We start from the raw sequence: 17,500 nt of genomic DNA, 5'->3' as shown, positions 1-17,500 counted from the left end.
GCAGCACGGATTTTTGCAAGTATCGTAGTGGTGCTCTACATAACGACGACGTGAATTCACTAAATTTGAGGTTTTCACGACAGCGTTCAATAAATTTTCTCATAAACAGTGTTTATTAAAGAAAATGTATTTAAGTATAACAAAGCTGGAAGTACCATCCGACAGACGTTTACAAAAGAAAAAAAAATCCTGGACAAAAGTGGGAGCCGGGGTCCGCTGAGCTGACCCCTAAATCCACCCTTGCGTCTTGATCCAATAGACGATTTGTTACCTCTACCATACATAAATTAGGGGAAACGATCATAGGTGATTCCTGCTCCTGACCGAGCATGAAGGGTAATAAAAGAGGCCACTTTTGTTCGATGGAAGGCTTTGGAATCAACCAATTTTACATGCTTTAGCTCAGTGAACAAACCAACCGAAGCGGAAGCACCTGTTGGCTGTCAGTTCAATCAAGAGGATGGGGAAAACTAGCTGAGAACATCAGCGTTGAATTGCCAATCTCGTTCCCAGGCCTTTTAACCATCGAGAGTAGTTGTTGAATAGACCTTTTGGCAGGTACGGCGGCCATTTTGATTTCTATTGTTTCGAAAGACATTATGGGATGCTCAGGGGGCAAATTTATGTATTCACAACAAACAACTTCATTATAATGGGTTGGTTGCTCAGATAATCCAACCATTCGATGAGATTCACAAAGTACAGGAAGCGCATAACGCATAATAAAAGAAAGATCTTACCAAGCAAAGTGCTGATTGTCAACAAAGGGGAATATAGTGCTGTAATTTCTTCCTTTCTGTAAGTGCTGTAACTCCAATACGGAAATGTTCTTCGGACATATAACCAAGAACCATGGGAAACTAGCTGAGAACGTGTTTTGAATTGCGAGAGTGAGAGAACAACCAAAACTTGCTATCTGCTTAAATAACCTGATAACTCAATGGGAATATCCCTGGGGACTACTAAATCCACCTAGAAAATGCCTGATAACAAACCACAAAACCCTTCATATTAGAAGAATTCAAACGCATACCAATAGGAAATACAATTTACGCACGCGCTGCGGGCCTATTCCCACCACGGACTTACACTCTTACAACCTGGTAATATAGTGAGCGGTGCACTTACAGGTCACTACCACAAAAAGCCGAGAAAACTAAAACATTTCGCAGTTCTTGAAATGCATAAGAATGTGATAGCTTTTCCAAGAATCACCTAAAATGAAAAATCGTCTTGATATCATTTCATTTGTATTTATGTAATGACAGGGTTAATTATGTTGGCTATACTTGCCGACACCTTTTCCAACGCATTGAGGAACACACCTACGTGACGCCCACAATCAGAAGAACAAAGATCTTCAGGAACAATTTACCATTCTTAAGAAATTCCGTGGGAAATTTGAATGCTTAATTTACGAAATGCTCTTTATCCAAGAAAAGAAACCTGAGCTGAACACTCAATCTGACTCGATTAAAGCAAAACTATTTAGTACCTAATTGTTACCCTCTACGTTCCACATTGCAGTGTTTTTAATTACATGCAACGAGATTTTCACACACATTCTTAGTATTTAAAGAACTCACAACAATCTGACTTTCAGTTTTTAGTTTTTACGAGTTTGAAAATGATGAACGAATCCTCGAAACGTCATTCAAAATTATTATCACTAATTTTTACTCTCAATTAATCGAACATAAACTAAAGAAACAGTTATGAGACGAACAGTTTAAGGGCATGGAAGAGGACCTGTCTTGGCCCCTGAATGCACCCCTGTCCACATTATCTCTCCTGGAGCCCATCGTGGATTTTGTAAACAGGGTCTGAGATCAAATCTAAAGGCTTTACCCATTTTAGATATGTCAAATACAAAAGGCTTGTTACATGTTTGTGAAATTTCAGTTAAAGGTGTGATTTCCTTGGCCTTGTCGTTACTGTACTTCCAAAATCTCTGCATTAATTCTGGCGAGCTTCCGTGAATACCCATGAAGGAGTCGCATGTGTTGGTCAACTTTTCAAACATCTTTACCTTGTTCGGATTTTTAGGGTGATCAAGCCTTCGATCGTCAAAAGAAATTAAATTGTCGCTTTTATTAAAGACGCTGTTAATCCAAATAGGAATTTGCTGATCCGCGTGTGGATGACAAAGGATTCGCTGAGGGTCTTGAGACAAAAAGCGCACAATGACGTCATGAGTAAATAGCGTCCAAGCTTCGTCCACGTAAATGAGATCTCCAAATTGACAGTGATACCAGCCCCAGCTTAACATCTTGGTAGGCCTGTGGCGTAACTCATATTTGAGCCTCTCAAGGCACACGAAATAGTCATCGTCAAGACGGAGGAAATACGTGAAGTTGTACTTGACCGCAGCCCACATCATTTGGTAGAGATATCGAAGGCCAAAACTTCGGCCGCCAACAACCGGTTGAAATTCTATGTCTTTGTAAATGTGTTTTTCATTAGAAAGTTTGGCCTTATCCTCTTTGGGTATTTGAATGCCGTCAGTGAAAAACTTGCACCGCACCTAAAACAGAGTTATGGATTCAATAAAAGCGAATTCATAGTTCGCCTTGACGCATAATGCGTTTACTGCCCGTCTTATATAGCGAAGCCATTTATTAAAATCTGCCTCGCGTTTACGACGAATCGTCCAACAAGAAAATTACCATTTTTTCCTCATCTTGTATTTGCCATTAGGTGCGGTTACACTAGACCTCTTGCCCATGGGGAACCTTGGGTTACGGCTTGGGTTGGGTTTACCCTGGGTTGTGATCAACTCCCCATTTGCGGTTACAGACTTGTAAATTACCCAAGGGGAAGGTAAGCGTTGGCCTGTTTTGGTGGGAAACTTACCTTTAAGATAAGACAAGATGAGATTTATTAGTTTTTCCACTAAATGGTTTTTGAAAAACTAATTACAATACAAAATACATTAAAATTAAGGATCTAAAAAAAAAATTAAACATCGAAGATCTACATCTGAAAGACAAACTTTTCTTTGGCTTATTTTCGGTAATTGTCACGATCGGCGCTTCTTTTAAACTGTCCACCTCAATTAAGTTCAGCGATTCATCGCTTCGTTTTAAGAAGGCAACAAAGACGTCGACTTCAGTTACGCTTTCTCTAGTCCTTGCAACTCTCCAATTCATAATTTAGACGTCGACTTGCTGCTGACCAGAAAAGGCGTGCTTGGGTATTTCCATGTCCGCAGTTGTTTACACAGTTCATCACAGCATGTATTTTCCTCGCGTTCGGCAATCTTGTGATTGGTTGAGCCGCTTTAGGGTTTTGTTAACCATAAGACTTACATCTGGAACTGTCATGGGCAATTGTTTTGTTCTTTTTGACGTATCCTTGGAAATTTCCCACAGGAAATTTTCCTTTGGGCAGATCGGTTACACATAAAAAATTGCTTCCCCGTGGGAAAAAGCCACTTACCCAAGGGCAAAATGGCTAGTGTAACCGCAGCTATTATATTTGAACTATGTCATCTGTAAGGTGTACTAATCGTAATGTAGAGCCATAAAATATCGTGACAAGCTATTGCCATTTCTATGCTAGACTTTTTGGGCGTTTCGTCGCATTTCGATGCAGCGCACCTCTGTTTTGAACATAATGATATCATCGCAAATGCAAAGGAAAAGAACTGAGGCTTACACTTGCCATTTTGCCGTTATGTTGACCAACACTTTGCCGCTTGTTTGAACTTGTCTTGTGATCGGAATAAACATTAGAAGTATTTGCTAAGGTTCAGTCAAGAGCTCTAATATATCATTTGTACAATTTCCCAGCTCAATAATACAGCGCCGCGAGCACGCTGGTTCTAGTTCGTGCGCGGTTAGGCTCAAATTTCCAGCCGTTCGCAGCTTGTTGCGCCCACGTTACTCTCTCCAATCCAACGATAAATCCGCCATATTGAAATAGTTATCCGAGCAAATTATGCCCCAGATTTTTTCAGGGGATTGTCCTTGATCGATCAAACAAAACAAAGCACACGCCCACTGCTGCAAACCACCAGGGGCTGAAAATCTTAGCCTAATGCAAAGCTTGGGCAAATGTAGTTTGATTTCAGAATCTCTTAAATTTCACGGTGTCCTGGGAGTGTTTGGTCAAATCTGCACGTACAGAGCCATTATTTGCTTCTTTTTTGTTTTGGGAGCGCCGTAATATGAAAACCTTCTTTGGCTTCATTGGACTTAGTTAAATTTCAAAAAGAAGGCCAGGGGTTACTCTACGAGTGTAGATCAGGGCTTTTCTAATCGTGATGACCGATAACTTGTACAACTCGAAAGCGGTGCATGGAGGCGGAACCTTATAGGCTCAAACGTTACGAAAGGCAACCTGTTCTCTGTCACATTATTTTCCAGCCAAGAAATACTAACCTCTCCGTGACATTTCGTCCCCCATGTCTGTCTTATTGCATCTCTCCTGTCTCGTCTTGAAGGCGCCGTAGATACAATAATTAGAAGGAGGATGGTTTGTTTTGTCTCGAGCTCTTTCAAATCACTGAATTCCTCCGTTGCAAACATGCAATCACTTCTATTGGGTGTAACTTGGGTCAAGTTAGCGAACATGTCCACAAGTGGTTGAAGGTGTGTGAATCTTAGTTGTGGCAGGAGGCCACCTCGTGGTTGAGGTGCTGTGAGGAACAACCTCTTCCACTTCATAGAAAAGTTCTCGTTGCCAAAATACAACAGCGTAGTAAACATAAAAGCAGAAAGAAACACGCAACAGATAAAATTAATGCAATTCAATCGACTTGAGCATATTTTCTTCCTGGGATGTATAAACATTGTTATGCTGGCCAGTCTAGAGACAAGAGAGAAAAAAAATCAGTTTGTTCATAAGGCATCCCATGTATTTTCAATAAGTTTCTCGATAAGACAAGAAGTAATCGAAGATTTGGAAACAGCGTGTTTGACAAAAAAAGTTTGGAATTGTATCGCTTCATGATATAGCAACAGTATCACGATGCAACTTTTTAAAGATGTTTTTCGGCATGATTCATGGCAGTGAGGTTGTGTTCTTTACTACGGTGGCCCAAAAGGGCCAACACAAACAAAAAACAGAAAACGCAAACAAAGGGGAAAACATCACCAAACAAAAAACAGGAAGCGTGTTAAAGAAAGAAACAGTTAATAAAATTGAAGAGCAAGACGTACGCAGGGAATGCGCAACTCAAAGAAAAATAATTTAAAAGTACAATGCAAACAAAACAGCATGACATAAAAAAAGCGTGACGCAAACAAAAAAAAAACAGATAAGGAAGATTGGAAACGAGGCTAACAGGAAATCGAGGTCCTGCATGTATAGCAAGAATTCTTGCTATACATGTGGACCTCGATTTCCTGTTAGCCTCGTTTCCAACCTTCCTTATCTCTTTTTTTTGTTTGCCTCCTGCTTTTTTTATGTCATGCTGTTTTGTTTGCATTGTACTTTTTTGTTTGTGTCATGCTTTTTTGTTTGCGATATGCTTCTTTGTTTGCGTTGTGCTTTTTTGTTTGCATTGTAGTTTATTTTTTTTTGAGTGTGCATTCCCTGCGTACGTCTTGCTCTTCAATTTTATTAACTGTTTCTTTCTTTCACACACTTTCTTTTTTTGTTTGGTGATGTTTTCCCCTTTGTTTGTGTTTTCTTTTTTTTGTTTGTGCTGGCCCTTTTGGGCCACCGTACTTTACAGACCTCATCGATACATGAAAATTTCAAAATTTACGAACAGTTTCAGTTTGCGCGCGCGCGCAGCGACGGTTGACGACCATTCAGCGATACTGCATGCACAAAAGGGAAGTTGCTGTTGTGTCCTAACTTGCGAATTTAGTTCTGGTTTTAACAGCTTGATGTAGAACGCTTGCTTAAGTTTAAGAGAATGTCACGGTCTACTTCAACCCGAATCTACTATTTTGAAACATTTAGCCGTGCACGATATTCATGCTTTTTCTTACGCGAAACACTAGTCAGCAAATTTCAAATTTCAAACTAGCCAATGGGCTTGCTGGTTTAAATTAACCAATCGAATTGTCTGTTTCCGCTCACCAGAAGCATTCGTTTCTCAAGTAAAAATGTCATTATTCAGTTCTGAACAACACTGGAACACAGAGCACCGAGCACCGAGCACCGAGCACGACACATCCGTTGTCGCCAAAAGGCTTTGATGGCCCTGACTTTGACGGAAAACTTTAGGCTGAAATTAGAGTTTTGACACTTGTTCAAGTTGATTTTAGCTCATATGAGAGATAGACATGTTAGAACAAGGAAATTTTCATGTTTTTATGATTAGCAATGACCTGCCGTTTATCTTTTCCAGTTTCATGAAAACGCAGTGTCAACTCATTTTCATCGTCTCTTTCTTTACCCTCGGATTTTAGAGTAGCTTGATGTAGCCAGTATCTCCGAGCATTTACCCTCCGAGCCATGATACATCACAAAAAACAGACCACAAAACCGGGAACTACATGCCCTACTCTTTGCGACAAGTGTGTGGGTTCTTTGACGTCCCAAAAGATTATGAACATTGAAGGGTTGTGATGGGGGGAGGGGGAGGGGGAGGGGGAGGGGCGAGCTACGGTTTATGGTCCTTATCCTAAAAGACTAGAGAGTCTAGAGAGTCTAGCCATTTGCAAATGTCATTACAGACCACAACTTAAAGCAATTAATTTTTGCGTCTGTCACCTCGACAAAACGGCTTGCGGCACTTTTGCAAAATCCACTAAAGTGATTACCGCGTAATAATTACCTCAAGTGCAACCAATCAGCGGAGAGAATTTTCAATTATCACCGGGGTAATTCTACTAAGTAATAACGGTAACAATGATAATAATAATTAATAATAATAATAACGCAAAAAATGCCAAAAGTTTGAAAAAAAAAAAAAACAACAACATCAAAGAGTTGCTATCAGCAACCGTACAATTCCTTTTTTTTTTTTTACCGTCCAAATCTTGGGTAACATTTTGCTTTGAACTGTTGGTTACGCGGACCATGGGGAAATCTTGAAAAATGACCGATTTTTTAGGTCACATTCCGAAAGGTAAAAAAATAGAATTTACAATTCGACAAAGTAGTATGGATCGAAAGTTTAACTATCATAGATTTGTATTGTGCAAAAAAACACGTGAAGAAAGACCTATTAGAAGAGAAAGAACAATTTTTCCAGTTGGAGTTTGACGAGAAATATGAAAGACCTAGTTGCCGTATTTAAAACTAGACAGAAGTAACTCTTTGCAAGCTTTTCGGGCCTATCATTAAAAACGTTCGACGACGGTCAAGCACCATTCTAGAGGCCCTGACGGGGTAAATTCCGACAAGCGATATGGCCCAAAAAGTAGGGACAGCACATAAAATAAAATTCCGACGAAAGACATCCTTTCCTAGCAAGGTCATTCTAGTCCTTTCGCGCTTATTCCATGTCGCTCGCCATGGAAAGCGTGTAACAGCTTTCCAGAGATCAAATTGGAGTGAAATCTCACGTCCTTCCCCTCTATTAACTATGTTCAGATTAAATTAAATTTGGCTACCTCAGGTCGTTGTCAGGACAACGACGGCAAAGACGCTATGCATAAGAGTTAAATTAAAAGGTTGAAAATTTTCACTATATTCTATCGAGACTTCACGTAAAACAAAGGACAACAGAAGGGAAATGGGAAGGCTGCTCCTTGTTAGGCATAAAAGCATAAAGCCTCCCGGCTACATCTCAGAATACTTGTCCACTTACATTGAACTTCACTTACATTCAACTTCGAACAAAAAAACACTGCCCCCGCAGTTCCGCAGTCGACTGTAACGAGATGTTCAGTCAATTTCAAAAATCTGCTCCTCGGTTTTCGTTTGAAACTTGTAAGTGGCCTCTTCGGCGACAAACGAGCCAGTTTTAATTTTAATTATACTTTCTCTCAGCGGGTCTGAGTACAACTCACCTTGTAATATTAAAACCTCCCTCGATATGTGCCGAGCGATGCCGATTAAGGAACCAGAGTAGAGTTAGCTCACCTTATCCTGGAAGAAAATTTGTCGCCAAGATGGCCACACAGGTCTCTGAAATTAGACAAGCAAAGAAATGCTATTACTCCGCTAAGGTACTTTAAGATAATGAAGGAAATTCATGATGTCACTTCTCGGATGTCTAATATCCATCCATAAAAGAAATTAAACAAAACGGCGTATCCTTTGTAGTCCACAAGAATTAGTCACAGCATTTAATTATCATTTGGCCAATGTGGGACCAAAACTTTGAATGAGATCAATGGTTGCACACAACTGCATTATATAAGCAATCCCTCGCCTGATAGCGCTAACTTTGAGTTCACAACGACTAATCGCTGTAAAGTTCTTTCCCTTTTATCTAAACTCAGTAAATTCAAAGCAGCTGGATTGGATAAGATTTCTGCTAAACTTCTTCGCATTTGCGCCGAGCTAATTGCTGACCCCCTTTGTTTGATTTGTAATACCTCTATGACAACTGGTATCGATCTTTCCTGAAGGAAAAGAAGTGCTCAAAAGTAGTTGACTGTACCTGTCTTCAAACAAGGAGACCGTACTGACCTAGACAATTACCGTCCGATTTCTATTGTTCTAGTGGTTGCTAAAGTCTTTGAAACGGTTATTTATGATCAACTTTTTGCTTTTCTAATGAATAATAATGTACTCTATACTCTCCTCTCACCAGTCAGACTTCTAGTCGCTCCACTCTGCAGTTACCGACACTTGCTGACTCCAGAGCCAGACTAACCTGCCCTAAATCACAGTTATTGAAGTCTAACCGTTTTAAAATGGGTGCTAAGACTTAAATACTCAGTTTATCAGCGCCATTTGAGATGGGTGTTGTGAGGCAACTGCCGTATATTATAGATCAGGAGAACGTGAATGCCGTAGTAATTTTGACAGCATTCTGATTTCTAAGTTAACATGCAAATTTCTACAAAGGCACTGAACTCGAACACCGGTAACAATGCATCATTAGCATTGCATTCATTGAGTACTGGTTTGGTGAAAACTGACACTATTGCCTCTTCTGGAGTGAATTATAATAACCTGACTTACATCAAATGCAATAATGATAGATTGGCCAGCAATAATCAATATTCATTTCGTATTCTTAATTACCGATTTGTTTGTAATAAAACAGATACCATCAAGGATTTTGTAGTGGACAATGACATTAATATCTTAGCTATCACGGAAACCTGGCTACGCCCTAGTAATTTAGACTCATTTACTATTGGTGATCTGACTCCTACTGGCTATCAATTTCACCATGTCGCTAGAGACACTCGTGGTGGTGGAGTTGGGCTCCTTCATAAAAGCTCTGAAATTTCATAAGGATTCAGTTGATTCTATTGGTAACTTTCAGCCATTTGAAGCAGCTGACATGAAACTACATTGGCGTTCTACTATTATGCACATTTAATCATCTATCGTCCACCTTCATCAAACTGCATTCTGGTTTTGAGTGAATTTGGCAGTCTACTCGAACATTACATCACGACTCCTGGTGCGTTGATGATCACTGGTGATTTACATCTAGACAGCAAATCTGATCCTACTTGTATCAATTTTCTTCAACTACTGGAATCTTTTAAATTAAGGCAACATGTTCGTGAGCCTCCTCATCGTTCTGGCCATACTCACGACCTTATAATTACTAGAGAAGATGAGAATATAATAGGCCCTGTTTCCGTGACAGAGTCAATTATATCGGATCGCAATATCGTCAACTGTAGTCTCAATCTCTTGAAACCGATCTTGATGAAAAGATGTATCTCTTCACGTAAAATTAAATCAATTGACATTGAACGACTTAAATCAGACATTTGCGATTCGCTTGGCCCTAACACTGATATTTCCATCGATGTGAATGATCTTGTTTCTAGATATTGCTCAGAGTTAACAAGGATTATGGATATCCATGCTCCACTAAAGAAACGTCATGTCCTCACCAGACCTGCAGCGCCATGGTACAATGATGAAATCAAGGATGCAAAGACATTAAGGCGACGACATGAGACACGATGGCGTCGATCACGTGACCCTGTTGACTATAGCAACTTTGTAAAGCAATGCCGTGCTGTGACTGACGTCATTTCTCCTCGATCAAGCTCTCTCTCTCTCAAGATCTTAAAAGTTAGTAGTGGCGAACCATTAAATAGGACAATTCCAGTTAAAATAAACAGGTGTCTGTTTTAAACCAAGGCTTAAAACTTTGTTCGCTTAGTGCTTAGTTGACAAAGAAATCCAAAGTAAAAATAACAATTGATTTTTTTGGTCACAGGAGCACTTAAATTAGTTCAAATTTCTTTTTAGATTGTGCCCATGCCACCAAATTTATTTTTATCTGCTGTTCGCAGAACGTCGCAGTCCACTCTAAAAAAAAGGGGACCAATTAGATATCGCCCTTCAAATAATCACGATATCTGAAAGACATTTTCACTAATTTTCGTCAGAGTAGGGCTAAATATGTTGACGTAATGATCTCATAAGTTCTTTGTAAAATTTCAAATTTTCAAAGCATCATTGCTCAGAAATTATCTGGTACATCGGATGCAAATTTTCAGAGATAGCTCATAATGGAACTGAAATTTTAAATGTTCAGTACCTCTTTCTTCGCTGACTGATTAGAAAATGATAAATTAGGACGCCAAAATAGCCATTTGAGGCAGTCAATGTCCCCTGGAGAAAGGCTTGCAGTTACCTTACGTAGATTGACCACAGGCGATTCACCACAGTCGGTTGCTTTTGCATACCGTCGTGGTTTGGGAATACTAGGGAGTTTAAAAACGACGACGGAGACGAATACGACAACTCCACAAAACAATAGCATTGGTTAAAAGAGCATAAATAATCGTGCTGCACGTGCAGCACGGATTTTAGCAAGTATGTTTGCGGTCCTCTGTCTAACGACGACGTAAAATCACCAAATTTGAGGTTTTCACGACAACGTTCGCTAAATTTTCTTATTAACAATGTTTATTGAAGAAAATATATTTAAGTAACAAAGCTCGAAGTACCATCCGAGACACGTTTACAAAAAAAAGAAAAATCCTGGACAAAACTGGGAGCCGGGGTCCGCTGAGCTGACCCCTAAATCCACCCTTGCGTCTTGATCCAATAGACGATTTGTTACCTCTACTATACATAAATTAGGGGGAAACGATCATAGGTGATTCCTGCTCTTGACCGAGCATGAATGGTAATAAAGGAGGCCACTTTTGTTCGATGGAAGGCCCTGGAACCGACCAATTTAACATGCTTTAGCTCAGTGAACAAACCAACCGAAGCGGAAGCACCTGTTGGCGGTGTTTCCAGCAAATTATGAACGGATAAATAAAAGAAAAAATCAGTTCAATCAAGAGGATGGGGGAAACTAGCTGAGAACATCAGCGTTGAATTGCCAATCTCGTTCCCAGGCCTTTTAACCATCGAGAGTAGTTGTTGAATAGACCTTTTTGCAGGTACGGCGGCCATTTTGATTTCTATTGTTTCGAAAGACATTATGGGATGCTCAAGGGGGAAATTTATGTATTCACAACAAACAACTTCATTATAGAGCGGTTTTCAATTGAGTGTCGAAAGTAATTAGTGAATTACTTTGGTTTTGCGTCTACTTCACTCAGTGATTGGTTCAAATTTTTCGCGCCACTTTTTCAACCAATCAGAAGTGAAACCAAAACCAATTGTGGCTCGCGCATGCACATTTTCCCGCCTTTTGTGTCGGCTACGTGTAATTACTTCGAGTTTTGATTGGTTTACTGTATTGTCTCCGTCCTTTTTGATTGGTTAAAGTAATTACTATGGTTTTGGTTTTACGACACTCATTTGAAAACAGCTCTAATGGTTGGTTGCTCAGATAATCCAACCATTCGATGAGATTCACAAAGTACAGGAAGCGCATAACGCTTAATAAAAGAAAGATCTTACCAAGCAAAGTGCTGATTGTCAACAAAGGGGAATATAGTGCTGTAATTTCTTCCTTTCTGTAAGTGCTGTAACTCCATTACGGAAATGTTCTTCGGACATAGAACCAAGAACCATGGGAAACTAGTTGAGAACGTGTTTTGACCGTGATTGCGAGAGTGAGAGAACAACCAAAACTTGCTATCTGCTTAAATAACCTGATAACTCAATGGGAATATCCCTGGGGACTACTAAATCCACCTAGAAAATGCCTGATAACAAACCACAAAACCCTTCAAATTAGAAGAATTCAAACGCATACCAATAGGAAATACAATTTATGCACGCGCTGCGGACTTACACTCCTACAACCTGGTAATATAGTGAGTGGTGCAATTACAGGTCAATACCACAAAAAGCCGAGAAAACTAAAACATTTCGCAGTTCCTGAAATGCGTAAGAGAGTGATAGCTTTTCCGAGATTCACCTCAAATGAGAAATCGTCTTGACATCACTTCATCTGTATTTATGTAATAACAGCGTTAATCGAACATAAACTAAAGAAACAGTTATGAGACGAGCTGTTTAAGGGCATGGAAGAGGACCTGTCTTGGCCCCTGAATGGATCCCTGTCCACATTATCTCTCCTGGAGCCCATCGTGGATTTTGTAAACAGGGTCTGAGATCAAATCTAAAGGCTTTACCCATTTTAGATATGTCAAATACAAAAGGCTTATTACATGTTTGTGAAATTTCAGTTAAAGCTGTGATTTCCTTGGCCTTGTCGTTACTGTACTTCCAAAATCTCTGCATTAATTCTGGCGAGCTTCCGTGAATACCCATGAAGGAGTCGCATGTGTTGGTCAGCTTTTCAAATATCTTCAATTTGTTCCGATTTTTAGGGTGATCAAGCCTTCGATCGTGAAAAGAAATTAAATTGTCGCTTTTATTAAAGACGCTGTTAATCCAAATAGGAATTTGCTGATCAGCGTGTGGATGACAAAGGATTCGCTGAGGGTCTTGAGACAAAAAGCGCACAATGACGTCATGAGTAAATAGCGTCCAAGCTTCGTCCACGTAAATGAGATCTCCAAATTGACAGTGATACCAGCCCCAGCTTAACATCTTGGTAGGCCTGTGGCGTAACTCATATTTGAGCCTCTCAAGGCACACGAAATAGTCATCGTCAAGACGGAGGAAATACGTGAAGTTGTACTTGACCGCAGCCCACATCATTTGGTAGAGATATCGAAGGCCAAAACTTCGGCCGCCAACAACCGGTTGAAATTCTATGTCTTTGTAAATGTGTTTTTCATTAGAAAGTTTGGCCTTATCCTCTTTGGGTATTTGAATGCCGTCAGTGAAAAACTTGCACCGCACCTAAAACAGAGTTATGGATTCAATAAAAGCGAATTCATAGTTCGCCTTGACGTATAATGCGTTTACTGCCCGTCTTTTACAGCGAAGCCACTTATTAAAATCTGCCTCGCGTTTACGACGAATCGTCCAACAAGAAAATTACCATTTTTTTCCTCATCTTGTATTTGCCATTATATTTTAACTATGTCGTCTGTAAGGTGTGCTAATCGTACTGTAGAGGCATATAATATCGAGATAAGCTATTTCCATTTCTATGCTAGACTTTTTGGGCGTTTCGTCGCATTTCGATGCAGCACACCTCTGTTTTGAACATAATGACATCATCGCAAATGCAAAGGAAAAGAACTGAGGTTTACACTTGCCATTTTGCCGTTATGTCGACCGACACTTTGCCGCTTGTTTGAACTTGGCTTGTGATCGGAATATACATTAGAAGTATTTGCTAAGGTTCAGTCAAGAGCTCGACGTCGAACAATCGGTCAAGTTCTCTAATATATCATTTATACAATTTCCCAGCTCAAAACAGCGCCGCGAGCACGCTGGTTCTAGTTCGTGCGCGGCTAAGCTCAAATTTCCAGCCGTTCGCGGCTTGTTGCGCCCACGTCACTCTCTCCAATCCAACGATAAATCCGCCATATTGAAATAGTTATCCGAGCTAATTATGGCTGAGATTTTTTCAGGGGATTGTCCTTGATCGATCAAACAAAACAAAACACACGCCCACTGCTGCAAACCACCAGGGGCTGAAAATCTTAGCCTAATGCGAAGCTTGGGCAAATGTAGTTTGATTTCAGAATCTCTTAAATTTCACGGTGTCCTGGGAATGTTTCGTCAAGTCTGCACGTACAGAGCCATTATTTGTTTTTGTTTTTTGTTTTGTTTTGGGAGCGCCGTAATATGAAAACCTTCTTTGGCTTCATTGGACTTAGTTAAATTTCAAAAAGAAGGCCAGGGGTTACTCTACGAGTGTAGATCAGGGCTTTTCTAATCGTGATGACCGATAACTTGTACAACTCGAAAGCGGTGCATGGAGGCGGAACCTTATAGGCTCAAACTTTACGAAAGGCAACCTGTTCTCTGCCACATTATTTTCCAGCCAAGAAATACTAACCTCTCCGTGACATTTCGTCCCCCATGTCTGTCTTATTGCATCTCTCCTGTCTCGTCTTGAAGGCGCCGTAGATACAATAATTAGAAGGAGGATGGTTTGTTTTGTCTCGAGCTCTTTCAAATCACTGAATTCCTCCGTTGCAAACATGCAATCATTTTTATTGGGTGTAACTTGGGTCAAGTTAGCGAACATGTCCACAAGTGGTTGAAGGTGTGTGAATCTTAGTTGTGTCAGGAGGCCACCTCGTGGTTGAGGTGCTGTGAGGAACAACCTCTTCCAGTTCATAGAAAAGTTTTCGCTCCCAAAATACAACAGCGTAGTAAACATGAAAGCAGAAAGAAACATGCAACAGATAAAATTAATGCAATTCAATCGACTTGAGCATATTTTCTTCCTGGGATGTATAAACATTGTTATGCTGGCCAGTCTAGAGACAAGAAAGAAAAAAAAAATCAGTTCGTTCATAAGGCATCCCATGTATTTTCAATAAGTTGCTCGATAAGACAAGAAGTAATCGAAGATTTGGAAACAGCGTGTTTGACAAAAAAGGTTTGGAATTGTATCGCTTCATGATATAGCAACAGTATCACGATGCAACTTTTTAAAGATGTTTTTCGGCATGATTCATGGCAGTGAGGTTGTGTTCTTTACTACGGTGGCCCAAAAGGGCCAACACAAACAAAAAACAGAAAACGCAAACAAAGGGGAAAACATCACCAAACAAAAAAAAGAAAGCGTGTTAAAGAAAGAAACAGTTAATAAAATTGAAGAGCAAGACGTACGCAGGGAATGCACAACTCAAAGAAAAATAATTTAAAAGTACAATCAGAAACCCATAAGGGTTGAAACGTGTAACGGCCCCTTGTGTGCTGGGAAACAAGCTTCTGAATATTCAATTTGCTAAGTACCATATTTGGAACAAAAAGAGCGAGGGGTTTCCAAATATGGTACTTAGCACTGAAACATTCAACCAATCAGTTCGCACTGAATATTCGGAAGCTGTCAACGCGTGTTACACGTTTCAACTCTTATGGGTTTCTGGTACAATGCAAACAAAACAGCATGACATAAAAAAAGCGTGACGCAAACAAAAAAAAAAGATAAGGAAGATTGGAAACGAGGCTAACAGGAAATCGAGGTCCCGCATGTATAGCAAGAATTCTTGTATACATGTGGACCTCGATTTCCTGTTAGCCTCGTTTCCAATCTTCCTTATCTCTTTTTTTGTTTGCGTCCTGCTTTTTTTATGTCATGCTGTTTTGTTTGCGTTGTCCTTTTTTGTTTGTGTCATGCTTTTTTGTTTGCGATATGCTTTTTTGTTTGCGTTATGCTTTTTTGTTTGCGTTATGCTTTTTTGTTTGCGTTATGCTTTTTTGTTTGCGTTATGCTTCTTTGTTTGCGTTGTGCTTTTTTGTTTGCATTGTACTTTATTTTTCTTTGAGTTGTGCATTCCCTGCGTACGTCTTGCTCTTCAATTTTATTAACTGTTTCTTTCTTTAACACGCTTTCTTTTTTTCTTTGGTGATGTTTTCCCCTTTGTTTGTGTTTTCTTTTTTTCGCTTGTGCTGGCCCTTTTGGGCCACCGTACTTTACAGACCTCATCAATACATGCAAATTTCAAAATTTACGAACAGTTTCAGTTTGCGCGCGCGCAGCGACGGCTGACGACCATATAGCGATACTGCATGCACAAAAGGGAAGTTGCTGTTGTGTCCTAACTTGCGAATTTAGTTCTGGTTTTAACAGCTTGATGTAGAACGCTTGCTTAAGTTTAAGAGAATGTCACGGTCTACTTCAACCCGAATCTACTATTTTGAAACATTTAGCCGTGCACGATGTTCATGCCAATGGGCTTGCTGGTTTAAATTAACCAATCGAATTGTCTGTTTCCGCGCACCAGAAGCATTCGTTTCTCAAGTAAAAATGTCATTATTCAGTTCTGAACAACACTGGAACACCGAGCACCGAGCACCGAGCACCGAGCACCGAGCACGACACATCCGTTGTCGCCAAAAGACTTTGATGGCCCTGACTTTGACGGAAAACTCTAGGCTGAAATTAGAGTTTTGACACTTGTTCAAGTTGATTTTAGCTCATATGAGAGATAGACATGTTAGAACAAGGAAATTTTCATGTTTTTATGATTAGCAATGACCTGCCGTTTATCTTTTCCAGTTTCAAGAAAACGCAGTGTCAACTCATTGTCATCGTCTCTTTCTTTACCCTCGGATTTTAGAGTAGCTTGATGTAGCCAGTATCTCCGAGCATTTACCCTCCGAGCCATGATACACCACAATAAACAGACCACAAAACCGGGAACTACATGCCCTACTCTTTGCGACAAGTGTGTGGGTTCTTTGACGTCCCAAAAGATTATGAACATTGAAGGGTTGTGATGGGGGGAGGGGGAGGGGGAGGGGGAGGGGCGAGCTACGGTTTATGGTCCTTATCCTAAAAGACTAGAGAGTCTAGAGAGTCTAGCCATTTGCAAATGTCATTACAGACCACAACTTAAAGCAATTAATTTTTGCGTCTGTCACCTCGACAAAACGGCTTGCGGCACTTTTGCAAAATCCACTAAAGTGATTACCGCGTAATAATTACCTCAAGTGCAACCAATCAGCGGAGAGAATTTTCAATTATCACCGGGGTAATTCTACTAAGTAATAACGGTAACAATGATAATAATAATTAATAATAATAATAATAACGCAAAAAATGCCAAAAGCTTGAAAAAAAAAACAACAACAACATCAAAGAATTGCTATCAGCAACCGTACAATTTTTTATTTTTTTTTTTTACCGTCCAAATCTTGGGTAACATTTTGCTTTGAACTGTTGGTTACGCGGACCATGGGGAAATCTTGAAAAATGACCGATTTTTTAAGTCACATTCCGAAAGGCAAAAAAATAGAAAATACAATTCGACAAAGTAGTATGGATCGAAAGTTTAACTATCATAGATTTGTATTGTGCAAAAAAGCACGTGAAGAAAGACCTATTAGAAGAGAAAGAACAATTTTTCCAGTTGGACTTTGACGACAAATATGAGAGTCCTAGTTGCCGTATTTAAAACTAGACAGAAGTAACTCTTTGCAAGCTTTTCGGGCCTATCATTAAAAA

At 39.9% G+C, this 17,500-nt stretch overlaps 3 protein-coding genes across 3 annotated transcripts in view; all 3 read right to left on the bottom strand.

Annotated features, from left to right (window-relative positions):
• LOC137972529 (uncharacterized) overlaps positions 1-9,079 on the bottom strand; it is a 39,114-nt gene extending 30,035 nt beyond the window's left edge. The window contains exon 1 of the mRNA XM_068819281.1: positions 8,660-9,079. The gene's annotated coding sequence lies outside the window, so the exon portion shown is untranslated. The remainder of the gene's footprint in view (positions 1-8,659) is intronic.
• Positions 1,092-9,235, bottom strand: LOC137972477 (uncharacterized). The gene is made up of 3 exons (XM_068819233.1): positions 9,213-9,235; positions 4,383-4,809; positions 1,092-2,524 (listed from the first exon to the last, which is right to left on the bottom strand). The coding sequence occupies exons 2-3, from the start codon at positions 4,791-4,793 to the stop codon at positions 1,730-1,732; spliced, it is 1,206 nt and encodes a 401-aa protein (XP_068675334.1). The 5' UTR covers positions 4,794-4,809; positions 9,213-9,235; the 3' UTR covers positions 1,092-1,729.
• A 3,236-nt stretch (positions 9,236-12,471) lies between these two features.
• Positions 12,472-17,500, bottom strand: part of LOC137972527 (uncharacterized) — an 83,270-nt gene continuing 78,241 nt past the window's right edge. Inside the window, exons 4-5 of the mRNA XM_068819278.1 lie at positions 14,378-14,804; positions 12,472-13,266 (exon numbers count right to left, since the gene is read on the bottom strand). Coding sequence (XP_068675379.1) covers positions 12,472-13,266; positions 14,378-14,804 — 1,222 coding nt within the window. The remainder of the gene's footprint in view (positions 13,267-14,377; positions 14,805-17,500) is intronic.

This window comes from Montipora foliosa, chromosome 10 (assembly GCF_036669935.1).
Source record: "Montipora foliosa isolate CH-2021 chromosome 10, ASM3666993v2, whole genome shotgun sequence".
Classification (NCBI taxonomy): Eukaryota; Metazoa; Cnidaria; class Anthozoa; order Scleractinia; family Acroporidae; genus Montipora; species Montipora foliosa.
Note: the sequence above shows the minus strand (reverse complement) of the source record. Positions and strands in the feature narration are given on the sequence as shown.